Genomic DNA, 16,846 nt, shown 5'->3' on the forward strand with positions numbered 1-16,846 from the left:
AGAGTTGTCTTGAGCATGCGCAGTTCTTGGAGCAGTGCCTGGTGAGAGGTAGCACTCAATAAGTGTTGACCATCAGCGTTAACTTGATTTTAACTATTTATTCATTGGACCAATCAGATCAGTATTTGCTCCACTTTGGAGCATCAAGTGGTACATTTCCATCCTCCCAGGAACTTGCCCCAACCGTGACACGAATAGACATTTCTTTCTGGCTTCCAAGCTTCCCACAGTGTGGTCTATACAACCTCATCTGCCATTCTTCCCCAGTGCAATCAGCACTTTTGGAAAGAACGGAAGCTGTGGAGTTAGAGAAACAACACGAAACTCAGTTGCCATGCTTCCCAGCTGTAGAACTAGCAGGCTTAGGTTAAGTAACTAGACCTAGACCTCAGGTCCCTCATTGGCAACAGGGGAATAAGTATGTATATCTGATGGAGTAATTTGCTGGTGGAACAGGTCACTGTACAAAGCATCCATGCAGAACCCAGTCTGTAGGGTTGTCAATCAGTGGTCTTTCACATTCCTACAGACCAGCCCCCTCGTTTTCCCTCGCACTCATTGACCACTTATAATGTCTTTAGTTTTCATTGTGTTGGTTCATTTCTCTGAGATCTTCCCTGCTGTCTCTGGCTTACCTGATCTCTTCCTTCTCCTAATTTCTATTATTTTTCATGGGCCACCACTACTGGACCACTGTCTTGGATACTGGTTCTTACCATTATTACATTTACCAGTTCCACAGGCCTTGGTTCTGTCTCCCCACCAAGATTGTGAGCAGTCTCAGGGCAGAAGGCCAGATTCCCATTGCCCCTGAACCTGCAGGGACTTAGTCCCAAATGAGTTGACCCCTCTGAGGAACCCTCAGGACTTAGTAACTACACAATCCTCCTCTCCACCCCCCACCCTCCTGAATCAAGTGCTCCTAGACTTTAGCTCTGCGATGCATTGAAACTCTCAAGACCATGTATGAACACGTGAGATAATTTGACCTTTGTTAATGGATCTTCAAGTGGCTCACTATTTCATAAGCAAGGTCTTCATTTTAAAGTTAAAAAGGTCTTGTTCATTCTATCCCTGGAGGGGGAAAGGCTGTAGGGTTGGGGCAGTAGACCCCAGAAGTAAGGGACAGTCTATTGGAGACCCTGACCCCAGGGAGAGCCTGCTCGGTTTTCTCAGAGTGATGGGCATTTGATGCCAGCATGGTTTTCAGGGATCTAGGGAGTAGCACATCAGCCAGAGTGTGACAGCCTGATGCCACTTAGGGTGGCTGAATCCCAGCCTTAAAATCTTAGACGAGCTGGCTAAATAAGCCCCTGGGAACCTTTCCCTTCTTGGCTCCTCTCCCTCCTTTTGTCTGAGCCTTGGTAGAGCTCTGCTTTGCAATCAGCATCTTTGTCTTTTCCGTTTTTTTCTAGTTTTGTTTTTGATTAAGTATCCCCACCTTGTGGACAATTAAATGCAGAAGTTAATGGTCTTTTAGAAAATCTTTTAATATATGCTAAGAGCCACTTAGCTTTTGAGAGGCTATAATAGGACAAGAGAGACGATGGCTTCTCCTAAATTTAGAAAGAAGGATGATTATCTGGAGGATCTAAAGCAGGGGTCGGCAAACTTTTTCTTAAAGGGCCAGCTAGGAAGTATTTTCGACTGTGTGGGCTCTAACTCTGCTTTCCTAATGCAACAGCAGCCTTAGACAATACAGAAGCGAACGGGCTCGAGTGACCAAGTCTGTGATCTTGAGTTCACAGGACATAGGAGTCCCTTATGTTTAAAATCAGAAATTTCCCAAGAAAGACTTCTGGGTAGTGAAGGCAGCTACACCGGAGTACCTGCCTGCCTTTCTCTCTGCTACACTTACCCCTTCCTTGACTCTTTTAAGGAAAAATAATCAGACCCCACTAGGATAAGTGTCTGACAGAGTCGCCTCATTTCAGCCTTGCACCAGTCTAGGAAATAGATGTCGTTATTATCCCTCCTTGGGCACAGAGAGGTTAAGGCACCTGCCTAGGATCTTCCCAGCTTGTAAGTGATGGAGCCAGAATTCAAATCCAGACTCTTGGCTACCCTGTTACTGCATTTTTCTTGAATTATATCACTGGAGAGAATATGATTTCCAACACATCTATGAAAGACTTAAAAGCATCTCCAAATAGAATGAAAAGCAGGATTTCTACTTTCCACATTCCCGTAGAAAATTAAAAGGAAACATATTGCCTAATGCATAAGACACAGAAGACAGGACATCACATGGAAATGTCGGAAATTGACAGCATGAAACAAAATGACAGCAGTAAGACAAACATATCAGTTATGATAATAAAGATAATTAAACTCCCTATTAAAAGACAAAGAGCTGAGCTTTAAGAATATTCTGCTTACAAGAAATACACACAAAAAAGATAAATTATCTACAGTGAGTGTGCATTTTCTTCTTTCTTTTTTTTTTTTTTTTTTTTTTTTGAGACGGAGTCTCGCTCTGTCGCCCAGGCTGGAGTGCAGTGGCCTGATCTCAGCTCACTGCAAGCTCCGCCTCCCGGGTTTACGCCATTCTCTCGCCTCAGCCTCCCGAGTAGCTGGGACTACAGGCGCCCGCCATCTCGCCCGGCTAATTTTTGTATATATTTTAGTAGAGACGGGGTTTCACCGTGTTAGCCAGGATGGTCTCGATCTCCTGACCTCGTGATCCGCCCGTCTCGGCCTCCCAAAGTGCTGGGATTACAGGCTTGAGCCACCGCGCCCGGCCCTTTTTTTTTTTTTTAAGATGAAGTCTTGCTCTGTCGTCCAGGCTGGAGTGCAGTGGCGTGATCTTGGCTCACTGCAGCCTCCGCCTCCTGCGTTCAAGTGATTCTCCTTCCTCAGCCTCCCGAGTAGCTAGGACTACAGGTGTATGCCACCATGCCTGGCTAATTTTTGTATTCTTAGTAGAGATGGGGTTTCGCTATGTTGGCCAGACTGGTCTCAAACTCCTGACCTCATGATCTGCCAGCCTTGGCCTCCCAAAGTGTGGGCATTACAGGCCTGAGCCACCACACCTGGCCCCTGTATTTTCATTTTTTAATTTTTAAAGAAATACTTGGAGGATTGCTTGGGCCTGGGAATTAGAGGCTACAGTGGGCTATGATTGTACCACTGCACTCCAGCCTGGGCGACAGAGCTAGACTCTGTCAAATAAATAAATAAAGGAATACTTGGTGGTTGTAAAAATTTCAAACAATGCACAAGTGCAATACAGCTCAAAGTAAAAATGCTCACTTCCCAATCCCACTCCCCAGAGGAAAATGGTTTAACAGTTTGGTATAAACACATCCACATTTATTCTCTATCTACACCAAATGTGTTACTTTTAAAATCAGGAAAAAAGCAAGTCCTGTAATAAAGAAAGAAGGTCAGTTCTCCTCATGACCACAAAGAAATCTAAGTGGTGGTGGTAGCTCATTTAGGCATCTAAAGAAGAACTGTAAGGGCAGTTATTGGGTTTCTAGCAATCTCTCATTTAATCTTCTTGCCATTCTTGTGAGAAAGATGTAATTATGTTTTATCCATGAGAATCCGGAAAAACAGTGAGGTGAGTTGACTTTCCCAAAATCACCCAGCTAGTAATCATTGAGCACGTACTATGCGCCAAATACCAGGCCAATTGCTTTACATCTATATTAGTGCATTCTCACATTGCTATGAAGAAATACCCAAGACTGGGTAATTTATAAAGGAATGAGGTTTAATTGACTCACAGTTTCACATTGCTGGGGAGGCCTCAGGAAACTTACAATCATGGTGAAAAGCAAAAAGAGAAACAGGCACCTTCTTCACAGGCATCAGGACAGAGTGAGTGCAAGCAGGGGAAATGCCAGATGCTTATAAAACCATCAAATCTCCTGCGACTCGCTATCATGAGAGCAGCATGGGGGATACTGCCCCTATGATCTGATTACCTCCACCTGGTCCCGCCCTTGACATGCAGGGATTATGGGAATTACAATTCGAGGGGAGACTTGAGTGGGGACACAGAGCCTAACCATATCAACATCCACTGCCCCACTGAATCTTCATGACAACCTCATGAAGGAGGTATTGTTATCCTCACTTCACAAATGAAGAAACTGTAGCTCAAAAGGGTTACATAACTTGCTTAAGACCACAGCTAAGTGAATGAGAGAGTCAAGGTTCAAATCCAGATATTCTGATTCCAGAATTACCACTTTTAACCTCCAAGTGAGGTCTGAGTCCAAGTTCATTCTGCTTGTATTCTACCACAAAACAGTGGAAGACAGGTGGTGAGGGGCACAGGTGGGTAGTGGGGGGGCAGGGCTGGAGAGTAGGAGGTCACACTTCCAGCTGCAGGGCTGAGTAACTCGAGAGTCACCCTGATCAGAGGAAAGGACTTCCAACTCCTTCTGGTCACTCACACTGGACAACTAGTCAACAAAACCCCTTTAGCAGCGGCCTACATTCCGTTACAGAAGCAGTGGTTGAGGTGGGCATTCCCATGTCCACCCATAGTGGTTAAAAATGCAGGCTGTGGAGCTGGACCGCCCAGGTTTAAATCCTGACCCTGCAGCTTCCTAGTGTGTGTTCCTGGCCAGTCACCTAAGCTCTTTGTACCTCAGATATGTTCCCTCAGCTATGAAATGAGGCTAGTGTCTGTGCCCGCCTTATAGGAAAGTGAAAGCATACATGAAGGTCAGCCTCTGGCATGTTGTAGAGCTCAATGCTCAATGAGTATTTGTTCTTTGTATTCTATTCTGTCACCATTCCCTATTCCTCTTTGCCTTGCACCACTTTAGCATCAAGGTCAGGAGACGTGGCTTATCCCTCACAGGGGACAGCAACCCCTCGTTAGAAGCGCAGTGTATCAGTCAGCCTGGGCTGCTATAACACAGTGCCACAGACTGGGTGCCTTAAACAACAGAAATTTATTTTCTCACAGCTCTGAAAGCTGGAAGTTCAAGATCAAGGTACTGGAAGGGTTGGTTTCTCCTAAAGCTTCTCTCCTTGGCTTGCAGATGCCCATTTCCTCTCTGTGTTCTCACATGGCCTGTTTCCCGTGCACGTGCACCCAGGGTATCATCCTCTTATAATGAGGACACCAGTCCTACTGGACTAGGGCTCTATCCTCATGACCTCATTTAACCTTATTTACCTCCTGAAAGGCTCTCTCTCCAAATGCAGTCACATTGGTGGCTAGGGTTTCAACCTATACATTTGGGGAGGACACAATTCCATCCATAACACCCAGTATCCCTACCTATCAACCAGTATTTCATTCCTTCAACAAATATTGAGCATCTAGTGAGTACCAGGTGCTGGGACAGGCACAGAGTCCCTCTTTTGTCTTATTACTGAGCTCTTCTCCCTATTCAAGGGAGGATCCCCCCCTTTTTTTTTTCCTTCTTTTCTTTGTATGTGTGTATGCATGTGCACGCACACAGGCATGTGTGTGTTTCCCTGTTTTTGCCTTCACCTTGTTTAAATGAAAAACTTCAAACCCATGCCAAAACAGAGAGAAGAGTATAATGAACCCCCATGTACCTATCAGTCAACCTCAACAATTATAAACTCATGGCCTATTTTGTTTCCATTTAGACCCCCACCCATTCCCCCCACCACCACCCTGCTGGTTCTGGGATTATTTTGCAGCAAATTTCAGGCATCACACTTCATCGATAACATTTTAGTAATGTGTTTCCAACAGATGAAACTAACTCTTTAAAACATAACCACATTGCTATCATTTTAAAAAGCTAAAAACAATTACTCAATACAGTCAAATTTTCATGATTGGCTAATACGTTCTTTGATAGTATTTTTAAGTCAGTATCCTTGTTAGCTTCATACATTATAATTGGCTGATATGTCTCAAGTCTTTTCTAATCTATAGATGTCTACTCCCCACCCCCTTGAGATTTTTTTTGTTGTTGCAGAAGTTGGGTCTTTTATCCAGAGATAAATGAGAATTATTCAGAATGAGAAGTCTCCTGCATTCGGAATTTTGCCAGTTGCTTCCCTGGGAGGTTGTTTAACATGATTGTCTCTCTTTTATGTTTCCTTTAATTGGCAGTAAGATCTAGAAACTTAATCAGATTGAGCTTCCATTTTTTTAGCCAGAGTATCTTGTAGGCAATGTCTCCAACAGAATCATATAATATTTGGGTATCTCTCTGTTGGGGTCATTAGGAACCATTAATGATCAGAGCCTAGGGATTACAAAATGGTAACATGCTATCATTTATTTTTTCATAAGCTGAAATGCTATACTTAAAGAAAACTTGTCTTCATCAACTATTTGGTTACTCTGAGATGTAGTTTGTAAAGGAAAAGCAAGGAAATAATTATTTGTATTTACCTGTTTTCATATTAATGAGTTGATTCCCTAACACCTTCCAAAGTTGCACATTTTTAAATATCATTACAATCCAAACATATTTTATGTATTTAAATCCACTGCAGTTTGTTCTAATTAATGCTCAAATTGTGTCACTGGCTAGTGGGAGCCTTTTGAAGTTGGCCTAACATCATCTTGGATGATTTCTGTCTCTGACCTAGAATCAGTTATTTCTCCTAGAAGCCCTGGTTCCTTTTAGTGGAAACTGATATTTAAAATGTGGGTAGTAGGGGTACTTTTTATTATTGACTTGGTTCCTGTTTCTAAGCCTTTTCAATGAACACAGCTGGAAAGTACTTTTTAAAAGAAAATTCATCATGGGTTTATTTCATTTCCAATGTAAAAATACTTTTACTTAACTTCTTTAATATCATATCCATATCTTCTTTCACTCTTGCTGAAAATCCCAGTCCCCAACACCATTAATATAATTTTGCAATTCATAGCACAACTTCAAAATCACTGAGTTAACACCCTTATTTCCCATGTACACTCTATAGCAGACACCTAAACAATATTGTCCTTTCTGATACATTTTCTTTACTGCAACTTGAGTGATCTTGCTAAAATGCACAGCAAATATCCTTGATTCCCAGGTTCTTCTTTGCTCGCTAAATTGTAAGATGAATCTAAATCCCGTGCAGTGATACTTGAGAGTCATTGTTACGTGCTCCCTGTCTGCCTCTCCCATCCCATCTTTCAATATTCTGTCCCGGGTACCTTCATTTGTAAGAGTCGCAAAGCAGTAATACCAGTAACTATCAACAATCATATAATTACTGAAAATAGTTTAAGGGGTTTTTGTTTGTTTGTTTGTTTCTGTATCCTACTAAGGTAGGCTATCAAATCACTGTGTTTTAAAATCTCTTTTACTAGTTTCTTCATGTAGGATTATGCCACCAACTAACCTAGTATTGCATTTATGTATTTCACTCTGCCTCTGAGTTTTTAGAAACTGTTTATCAGTTTATTGATTTGCTTAATCTTTCATTTTAATTATTTAAAATATTTATAGTTCCAAAGTTAAATATATTAAAAAAGTATATTCTGAGAAAGCCTAGCTTCTATCCCTATCTTCTCTACCCTGTTCCCTCCATCCTTCTGTGAATAATCTTTTTAGTTTTTGGTTTACCCTTTCATTGATTGTTAATGAGTGAATATGTGTGGATGCCTCTACCTCTTTCTTAGATAAAGAGAATCATACTATACCTATTATTCTCTACCGTGCTTTTATTCACTTAACAACATAGTCTGGAAACCACTCCGTGACATTATATAGAATATCCCTCATTCTTGTTTTATAGCTGCATAAATAGTCCATTTTGTTGATTACCCTAGTTTATTCAGTTAGATCTGTACCACTGAACATTTGGGCTGTTTCCATGCATTTGCTATCACAAATAGTGCCACCTTGCATAACCTTGTACATATATGTCATTTCATATTTTTGCCAGTGTATCTTTGGGAGAGTTCTAGAAATAGAATTGCTGGGTCAGAGAGTAAATGCATGTGCGTTTTGTTGGATATTATCAAATTCCTCTGCACAGCAGTTGTACCATATTGCACGTTCACCAGCAAGGTACTAGAATCCTTGGTTTCTCACAGCCTCATTTGTCATTAAACTTTGGATTTTGCCTATCTGATGGATGAGAAATAATATTTCACTGTGCTTTTAATATATATTTTTCTTTTTAAGAGTGAGGTTGATCATCTTTTCAAATGTGAAAGAGACATTGCATTTAAGAATCCTCCCCTCCAAATCCCTTCCAGGCAGCTACCACTCTGCAATATGAAGATGAACAACAGAGAAAGTGAAGGACAGAATGAATAGAGAGGTCACTGGACAATCACAGGTGCACAGGAAGAGATTAACTAGCCAAACTAATGAAGCAACACAGCAGAGAAAGAAAACAAAGTGGTGACCGCCAAAGGAAGGGATTGAATTTCCCTCTCTGGAGATTGCAGATGGGGTTTCATTGATGTGTATGCACTGAGTGGAGAGTGTCCTAGACAGGCAATGGAGACTGCATGATCTATAGCTCCTCAGGAAGTAAATGAGGAGATCGCAGTCCAACAACCAGAGAGGCTGGGCCTGTGCTGAGATGGAGCCAAGAAAGAGTCCCTCCTCACTGCTGAGATGCAAACCTGTATTGTAACAATGGGATGTAGCAATAGGCACACCCCTCCCCACCTCCAAGGTCTCACGTATCCACCAGAGAAGTAGAGGAAAGCATTAGTAGTTGCAGTGAGATGGATGGATGGGTTTTGAAAACGGGTTACCCAGAAAGTGACAATACACATATACAATTTACTCTCCCAATGTTTGATATAGCTCTATGTAATTATTTAGTTTCTCTAAGCCTCAATTTACTGAAAATGGGGTAATAATCCCCGCCTATAAAATGAGGTTAATAATAGTATGTGCCATTTAGCATGGCTGTTGTCACAAGGATAATCCACATTAAGCCCTGACACGTGGTAAGTTATCGGTACACATGAGCTTATTACTGTCGGCTGTGGTTGTAGCACTATTATGTGTCACAGGGGGATTTAGAGACAGAAGTCTTGAGATTCAATCTCAGCTCTAATTTCATTAGCTCTGTGTCCTTGATCTAGTCTCTTAACCTACTTGGCCTTAGTTTTCTTCTCTATAAAATAGGGATAATAACTTCATAAATATATGCATTTAAATAAGATAACACATGTGTAGCAATTAGCATAGTAAGTTATCAGTAAGAGTTGACTACTACTACCCTTATTATAATCTTCTTTGTTAATTAAACTTCCTAATATAAGTTTCTATTAAGAATACTTGACAACTATTTTAGATAATTCTCGAAGATTATAGCATTAAAAAAAGAAGATTGGGTATATTAGACTATCTTTATGAAACTGATTGCCTGTAGAAATCTACAAAACTTTGCAAAGAGAGAAGTGCTATGTAGCTCTTTATTCCTCCCCATTCTTGTTCAGGGAATTTTTGGCATCTGATAGCTCCATAGTAAGAGAGTACAAAGGAGCAGAGGTTCCTTTGACATGGGAGGTGGCTTAGCTTAACATCTCTGGATTTACGCTGTCTTGCCTAGGTCTGAATACAAGCTCTGCAACTTGCTAACCCAAGGCTAGTTACTCAACCTGCATAAGCCTCAGCTTTCCTAGGAGGTAATAATAGCACCAGCCTCACAGGGGATTTTGTTTTGCAAAGAGTGAACATGATTACGTATGTACGCTCAGTGCCTGATGTTGAGTTAGCCCCCAGTCAATGGCAGTGGTGATGGCAGTGACAGAAGCAGTAGTAGTGGATGTCATCATCATCCTCATCATCAGCCTTGTGGAGGTGTGCTAGTCTTAGTGGGCTAGGCCACATGGTGTCAACTTCCAACCTCCACATCCCAGTGGCTTAAAAATCAGGAGCTTATTTCTGACACAGACCACTGAAGCTACATATTTAGCATGGGTCATCAGGGATGTCTGCTCCTTAGAGTCACTTAGGGGCCTAGATAGATGGGACTTCCCTCTTGACACTTGCTTCCACAATTACCACTTGCTTCCACAATTACCAAGGCAGGAAAAGGAAACTGTGCAAGTCACATAAGCAGAGAGGCTGGGCCTGTGCTGAGATGGAGCCAAGAAAGAGTCCCTCCTCACTGCTGAGATGCAAACCTGTATTGTAACAATGGGATGTAGCAATAGGCACACCCTTCCCCACTTCCAAGGTCTCACGTGTCCACCAGAGAAATAGAGGAAAGCACACAGGCTTGTAAAGTTTCCACAGAGACATGATGTACAGCACTTCTGCTCTCATTTTGTTGGTCACAGCAGTCACATGGCCTTGCATAACTTCAAAAGGGGTGGGCAATGAAATCCAATCATGTGCCCTTGAAAGAGGAATAGCTCTAATGACTACCTTAGGGGCTGAGGGTCTGGTTGCAGGAAGAGACACGGGTGGTAGGAAAGAGGCAGCTGAGAGTGGGGAAGCCCAGGATGGGACACATGAGCAGAGGCATAAATAACAGGGTTTGCAAGACCAGAGACAGCCAGCAGCTGTGCCTAGGCCTCCCAATGTCCTGTGGCATTCCCTGCCTTGGACTGTATTCATTCATCCTGTTATTAACTCATTTATTCATCCAACCAGCAATCATTGAGGAAGAACTGCGTGCCAAGCACCATGCTAAATGCTGGGGATACCCAGTTGTGTAACACAATTAACACATCCCATGCCTGGAGTTTACAGTGAAGCAGGAAGTACTGGCGCCCTGAGCTGAGCATCTGGAATTGTAGGGTCCTGGGGTTCTGACCCTCTCCAGGGCCAGATGTGAGGAGGTTGGCTGGATCTATGCCCCTGCCTCAGGCCTGACAATTGAGTGAGGAACAAAGGAAAAACACAGTGTGGCCCAAATATTAGCTGTACTTCAGCCCTTCTAGAATGATAAAGGGACTCTGCTTAAGGGATTCTTTTCATTTCTCCCCTCTGGCCTTTAATAACAGTCCACATGATATAACTGGACCTACCCATAAAGGTCCCAGTAGACAAAACTCACAGTTTACAGTTTATGTAATTTTCCATAAAAACAAAAAGAATACTTGTTGCCTGACACATTGTATAGAGAGATTTTCTGTTTGTTTACTCATTTATCTCCGAAGAAAGCTGCTTCTCTTCCTTCTGTCCCCCCAGCTCCCTGCGGTGGTCACCTGACTTCGCCCAGCGGCACCATCCTCTCTCCGGGCTGGCCTGGCTTCTACAAGGATGCCTTGAGCTGTGCCTGGGTGATTGAGGCCCAGCCAGGCTACCCCATCAAAATCACCTTCGACAGGTGCTTGTGACCACAGCCTTGGGGGAGAGGGCAAGGGGGAGATTTTTATAGAGCCATGTGGGAGGGAATCCAGGGTGGATAGAGGACCAGTACCAATGCTGAAATGTCAGCAAGATTGGAGAACACTGGACCAGACTGCCCTGGGTGGGGCAGACCTCACTGGCTCTGCCCTTGGGCTTGGTTTGTGCTGTTTAGGGGACTATGGCAGGAGGGGTAAAGAGAAGGCTTGGGTGCCATTTGGGATGTCAGAGCCCCCCTCCCCAGCCCCCAACGAGGGAGAGTGGGCAGACAGGCACCATCAGATGTTAAAGCACGACACTGACATCTGACTAGCATTCTCCTGGAAATGTCCAACGTGGGAAGGCAGCCCCCGACCTCTGCCCCAAATCCTGCTCATGTGCCCCACTTCTAGCTCCCACCCTGGCTATGCCCCTTGGGTGGAGAACGTAGCCACCTAAATGTGAAAACAAACTTCTTCCGGACAAAGTGTTCCTGGCCTGGAATAGCAGTCTGCAAACTTGTGTGTGAAGAGCCAGATGGTAAATATTTTAGGCTTTGTGGGCCACTTGCCTACTTGCATATCTCTGATGCATGTTCTGCTTTGCCTTTTTTTTTTTTTTTAGCATCTCTTTACAAATGTAAAAACCATCCTTAGCTCTCCAGGCTATAGACCAGATCTGGCCCTGAGGCTTTAGTGTGCTGACCCGTGGCCTAGAATGTTCTGACCTCCATGAGGCTAGTCATTGTGCCTCTAGGTCTTAAGCTAGCTCACAGATCAGGCCATAGAGAGGATGAGAGCAGCTTCCAACCATGGAAGGAGGAGGAGGGATGTTAAATAGAGTGGAGAAGGTCCTTCTGCATCGCTAGTGAATATGTGGAAATTATATTAAAAGATCCCAGCCTGCCAACATCTGGTTATTCTGAAGCCCTGGGTCAGGCAGGGTTTTTGTCATTTGCAAATTAATAAGGTTGGATTTCTCAAGAAGGCTTCATTTCTGTCATTTGGCAGATTCAAAACCGAGGTTAACTATGACACCCTGGAAGTACGCGATGGGCGGACTTACTCAGCGCCCTTGATCGGGGTTTACCATGGGACCCAGGTTCCCCAGTTCCTCATCAGCACCAGCAACTACCTCTACCTCCTCTTCTCTACCGACAAGAGTCACTCAGACATCGGCTTCCAGCTCCGCTATGAGAGTGAGTCTCAGTGGGTGGGCTCAGGAAAAGGGATGACAAGGTCAACCCAGTTGGGTCAAAGGCCTCAGGACTATGCTCCACCAGAGGCCCCTGCTTGGCCCCATCCCCATGGTGTTCTTGGCTAGACTGTGCCCTTCAGAAGCCCCTGCAGAAGGCACTCTGTTGCTCTCAGCATCCCTCAGGTCACGGGAGCTTAGAGTTGTTCACGACCTTCATACCAGGCCCTTGCGTGCAGACCTCATGGCCTCTTCTGTGTGCAGGTGATTCGGTGTCACCACGCTGGGCACCCCGGGGTCAGAACATTTGACTGACCATGAGGTTAACCTGAGATGGCATCTCACACCCGCACTTGCCCTTCCTCGTCACCTTCCACATTCAACCCCTCGATTTAAAGGATCATTGTCACTTCAGTTCTCTGTAGACCGATATAGAAAGCTGGGGCTGCGAGCGCCATGAGGACAAGGTCATTTTCTTACTCCTGTTGTATCCTGAAGCCTTAGCATAGCACCTAAGCCACTCTCAGCAAATACTGATGGCCACATTTCATGAGTCAGTAATTGGCAACTTCTGCCTTTAATAAACTATGGCTCTCTTCCCCCTCTTTGGAGTCAACTGGGGGTCCCCCTGTGGTGACAGTGAGCTGTCTGTCCCAGCTGTGGCCTCTCTCTTTCAGCTATAACACTGCAGTCAGACCACTGTCTGGATCCAGGAATCCCAGTAAACGGACAACGTCATGGGAATGACTTCTATGTGGGTGCACTGGTGACCTTCAGCTGTGACTCAGGCTACACATTAAGTGACGGGGAGCCTCTGGAGTGCGAGCCCAACTTCCAGTGGAGCCGGGCCCTGCCCAGTTGTGAAGGTGAGGCACACCATGAGGGGGCGCTAAAGTAGCAGACTCCTCTCCTGCCACAGAAACACAGGTGCTCAAAAGGCCCCTGACTCCCTCACCCCATCAGCGAGGGTTGGGGTTTCGAGAGATGGGGGATGGGGTCCCAGGAGGATGACAGGGGTGCTCCCTGAGGCCCTCTGGTCTTTCACTGCCCTCTTCACTCCTTCTATAGCTCTCTGTGGTGGCTTCATTCAAGGCTCCAGTGGGACCATCTTGTCGCCAGGGTTCCCTGACTTCTACCCTAACAACTTGAACTGCACCTGGATCATCGAAACATCTCATGGCAAGGGTGAGTGTTTCGGCCCATAGCAGGCATTGGGATGTGAGTGGTCAGGGACCCAAGTTCCTCAGGTCAAGTTGACCTCGATGGGGATCTCCCTAGATAGTGACCTCTGGGCTTCGTCTGAACTTTTCTCACCAACAAGAAAACCTCCAGAGTCTTTTCATCTCTTTGAATGGTAGAACTTGTTCAATAAGTATTGTTGAGATTCTAAAATCTCCCTGCTGGAAGAGATCTTGGAGGTTACCAGCTATCCAATATCACTCAGTACAGGAACCTTCTCTAAATCACTCCCCCCAAGATGGCAACACACCAGCTCAGCTCACCCTTTGCCTAAACATGCCTGGTGTGGGGAGGCCACCAACCCATTCAACAAATGGGCACCTACTATCATTTTTGCACAGATGCTTTCTTCTCCTAATAGTCTATTAGGTGTCTCTGAAAATGTTTTTCTTGTATCGCATCCTGGAGGAGCATCAAATACACCTGCTCCCTCTTCCTCACATTCACCCATCAGATATTGAACACAGCGATCCTCTTCTTGCATAACTCAGCTCCTCCTCTGATGCCATCTTTCATATGGATCACCAGCCTGTACTGCTGCCTCAACTCCCCTAACATGAGTGACCTTTGGGAGTCCAAGTTCAAAGTAAAGGTGCTGGTTATAAATAAATGTGAATTAATATATTAATACTCTTTTCTCAACAAATATGTATTCAGTGCCACCCATGTGGCTGACATTGGGGCTGGGCATCGGCAGTAACCAGGCAGATTTGGCTTCCAGCCTCAGAAGCTTATTGCCAAGTTCATCCAGAGTCATGGTTCTTGCAGTTTGGCAAATACACTAATGTTTAGGCCCAAGGCTAGAGGTTTTGATTTTCTACGTTGGCGGTGGAAACCAGGCATCTATGTTTTCAGAACACTTTGCCAGTAATTTTGATGCATGCTTTTAATTAAGAACCTCTGATCTAGAAGAATTAACATGCAGAAGAGCCAAGAAACAAATTTTAAAGGAAGATTAATCCTTCCGGATATTAAAACATCATTGTGAGCTAAATTAATGTTAACAGTGTGGTATGAGTACAAGAGTGGACATACAAATAAGACGTGGAGAATAGTTGTCCAAAAATAGATCCCTCCGTGTGTGCACACACATGCCTGTGTATGTGTGAGAGAGACTTTAGTATATGAGTAAAGTGTCATTTCAGATCCATTGAAGAAAGGATGGATTATGTAATAAATGGTGCTAAAACAGTGGGTTGAACCATTTGGAACAAAAGAAAAAAAAAACATCTATACCTCAAGCATTTTCGAGCATTTAATCACATAAACTCCAGCACTAGAGGAATGTGAATCTGTAAGCTCAGGTGGGCATGTACTTTAAAGAGTAACAACAAAGGTAGAATCCATAAAGGCAAAGACTGCTAGATTCAATTTAAAAAAAAAAACTTTGAAAGGATTTAGGTTAAAAAAAAAAAAAAAAGAAAGAAAACTCCATAAAAATTCAAAGTCAAATACTACATAGAAAAAAAAATATTTGCAACATATGATTGACTAAGGATTAGCTACCAGACACACAAAGAGTTCTTAAAAAGTTTCAAGAGACATATGCCTAGCCAAACCAGCCTGCAAAATGAGCAAAGCTATAAAGTAACACTTCGTAACAGAGGAAATACAAATGGAAAATCATTGACCTCATTAATAATGAAACGTGTAATTTTAAAAGGAAAATAGCATTTCCCTTTTTAAATCATCAAAGAAAATTGTAACAGTCTGGGGGATAATGCGGACCCTGGAATACTATTGACTGCTGGACTGTGTGAAATGGTTCAAGCATTCCAGAGGGTGACTTGACTTGGTGATGTGAATCAAAAGCCTCGAAAATATATTGTAAGGAACTTAGGAATCTGCAGATTTTGGTATCCAAGGGTGGTCCTGGAACTAATCCCCTGCAGATACAGAGGGACAACTGTACCTGCCTTTGCACCCAGCAATTCCACTTACTGGAATTTATCTGAAGAAAATAAGTAAAACTCTACATCAATATTTAGCTGCAAAGATTTCCCCTGAAACCTTATGTATTATACTGAAAAATTAGGAACTATTAAAATGTCCATCAATAAGGAAATGTTAAATAAACATAGGGTATGGCCATAGAATAAAATACTAGGCAGCCGCTAAAAGGAATAACGTGAAAGAATATTTAAAGACCTACAGGGGTGGTTGCAATACTTTGTTAAGTAAAAAAAATAAGTTTGCCACAGGAATATATTTAGTTTAAAAGACATCCTTGTTTGCATAGAAAACAGCCTGAAAAAATATACCCCAAGATGTTGTCTCTTATTTTCATCTTTGGGCTTTTCTCTAATTTTGAGCAATAAACATATTACATCTAAATTATACTATTTGTATAACAAAGAAAATTTGAAAGAAAAGTCATTTATAGTCCCACCACATGTACTTAAGTGTATCACTTGGCCTTTACTAGGGCTGCCCTAGCCAGGGATAGGATGGCCTGGAGCTTACTGCATCAAGGCAAGACTAGCTGGGTGGTCAGGGTGAGGCCCAGGATTGTCCCCTTCTTCCCACAACATTGTTCCTAAGGAGGGGAGGGATGGGACAGTGTCCTTGTTCACCCTGAAGAGCTGTTTCCACCAAGCCTGGTCAGAGGAGACCATTGGAAAGAAAAGCAGCCCGTCACCATCCCTAGAGAAACAACCCCTGTCATTACGGTTTTCTCTGTGTCTGGGCATCTGTGATTATAAAGGTGTATGTTTTTCTATGAGTTTCTACGTGTGTGTTTTTGCCTGGAAGTCAATCAAGCTCACCAACTATTTAGCAAATGCTTATTTGATACTCGCACTACCCAAATTGCTAGGAAAACAGCTGAACGAGCCACTCTGCCATTGCCTGCAGAGGTGTGAAAACTTCCCAAGCCCAGCCCAGGGCTTAGGAAGGTGTCCTGGAGTTGAGACTTCAGCTGGTCTTCAAAGACCAACAGTACGTAGCCATGTTGAAAGGTACTCAGCAGAGAATCAACAAGAAATCATGGATGAATGACCAAATCGCTTCTTCCTTAGAACCACTTAAAGGCATCACCGAATTCTTAGCATAGATCCCCAAATTATAAAATCGCTAGGCCAGGCACGGTGGCTCACACCTGTAATCCCAGCACTTTGAGTGGCCAAGGCGGATGGATCACCTGAGGTTGGGAGTTCGAAGCCAGCCTGACCAACATGGAGAAACCCTGTCTCTACTGAAAATACCAAAAGAATTAGCCA

At 43.6% G+C, this 16,846-nt stretch overlaps 1 protein-coding gene across 1 annotated transcript in view; it reads left to right on the top strand.

Annotated features, from left to right (window-relative positions):
- CSMD2 (CUB and Sushi multiple domains 2) overlaps positions 1 to 16,846 on the top strand; it is a 602,688-nt gene that overhangs the window by 386,222 nt on the left and 199,620 nt on the right. The window contains exons 16-19 of the mRNA XM_033228874.1: positions 11,058 to 11,196; positions 12,206 to 12,393; positions 13,067 to 13,255; positions 13,458 to 13,574. Of these exons, the coding sequence (XP_033084765.1) occupies positions 11,058 to 11,196; positions 12,206 to 12,393; positions 13,067 to 13,255; positions 13,458 to 13,574 (633 nt within the window). The remainder of the gene's footprint in view (positions 1 to 11,057; positions 11,197 to 12,205; positions 12,394 to 13,066; positions 13,256 to 13,457; positions 13,575 to 16,846) is intronic.

This window comes from Trachypithecus francoisi, unplaced genomic scaffold (genome assembly GCF_009764315.1).
Source record: "Trachypithecus francoisi isolate TF-2019V2 unplaced genomic scaffold, Tfra_2.0 Lachesis_group12, whole genome shotgun sequence".
NCBI lineage: Eukaryota > Metazoa > Chordata > Mammalia > Primates > Cercopithecidae > Trachypithecus > Trachypithecus francoisi.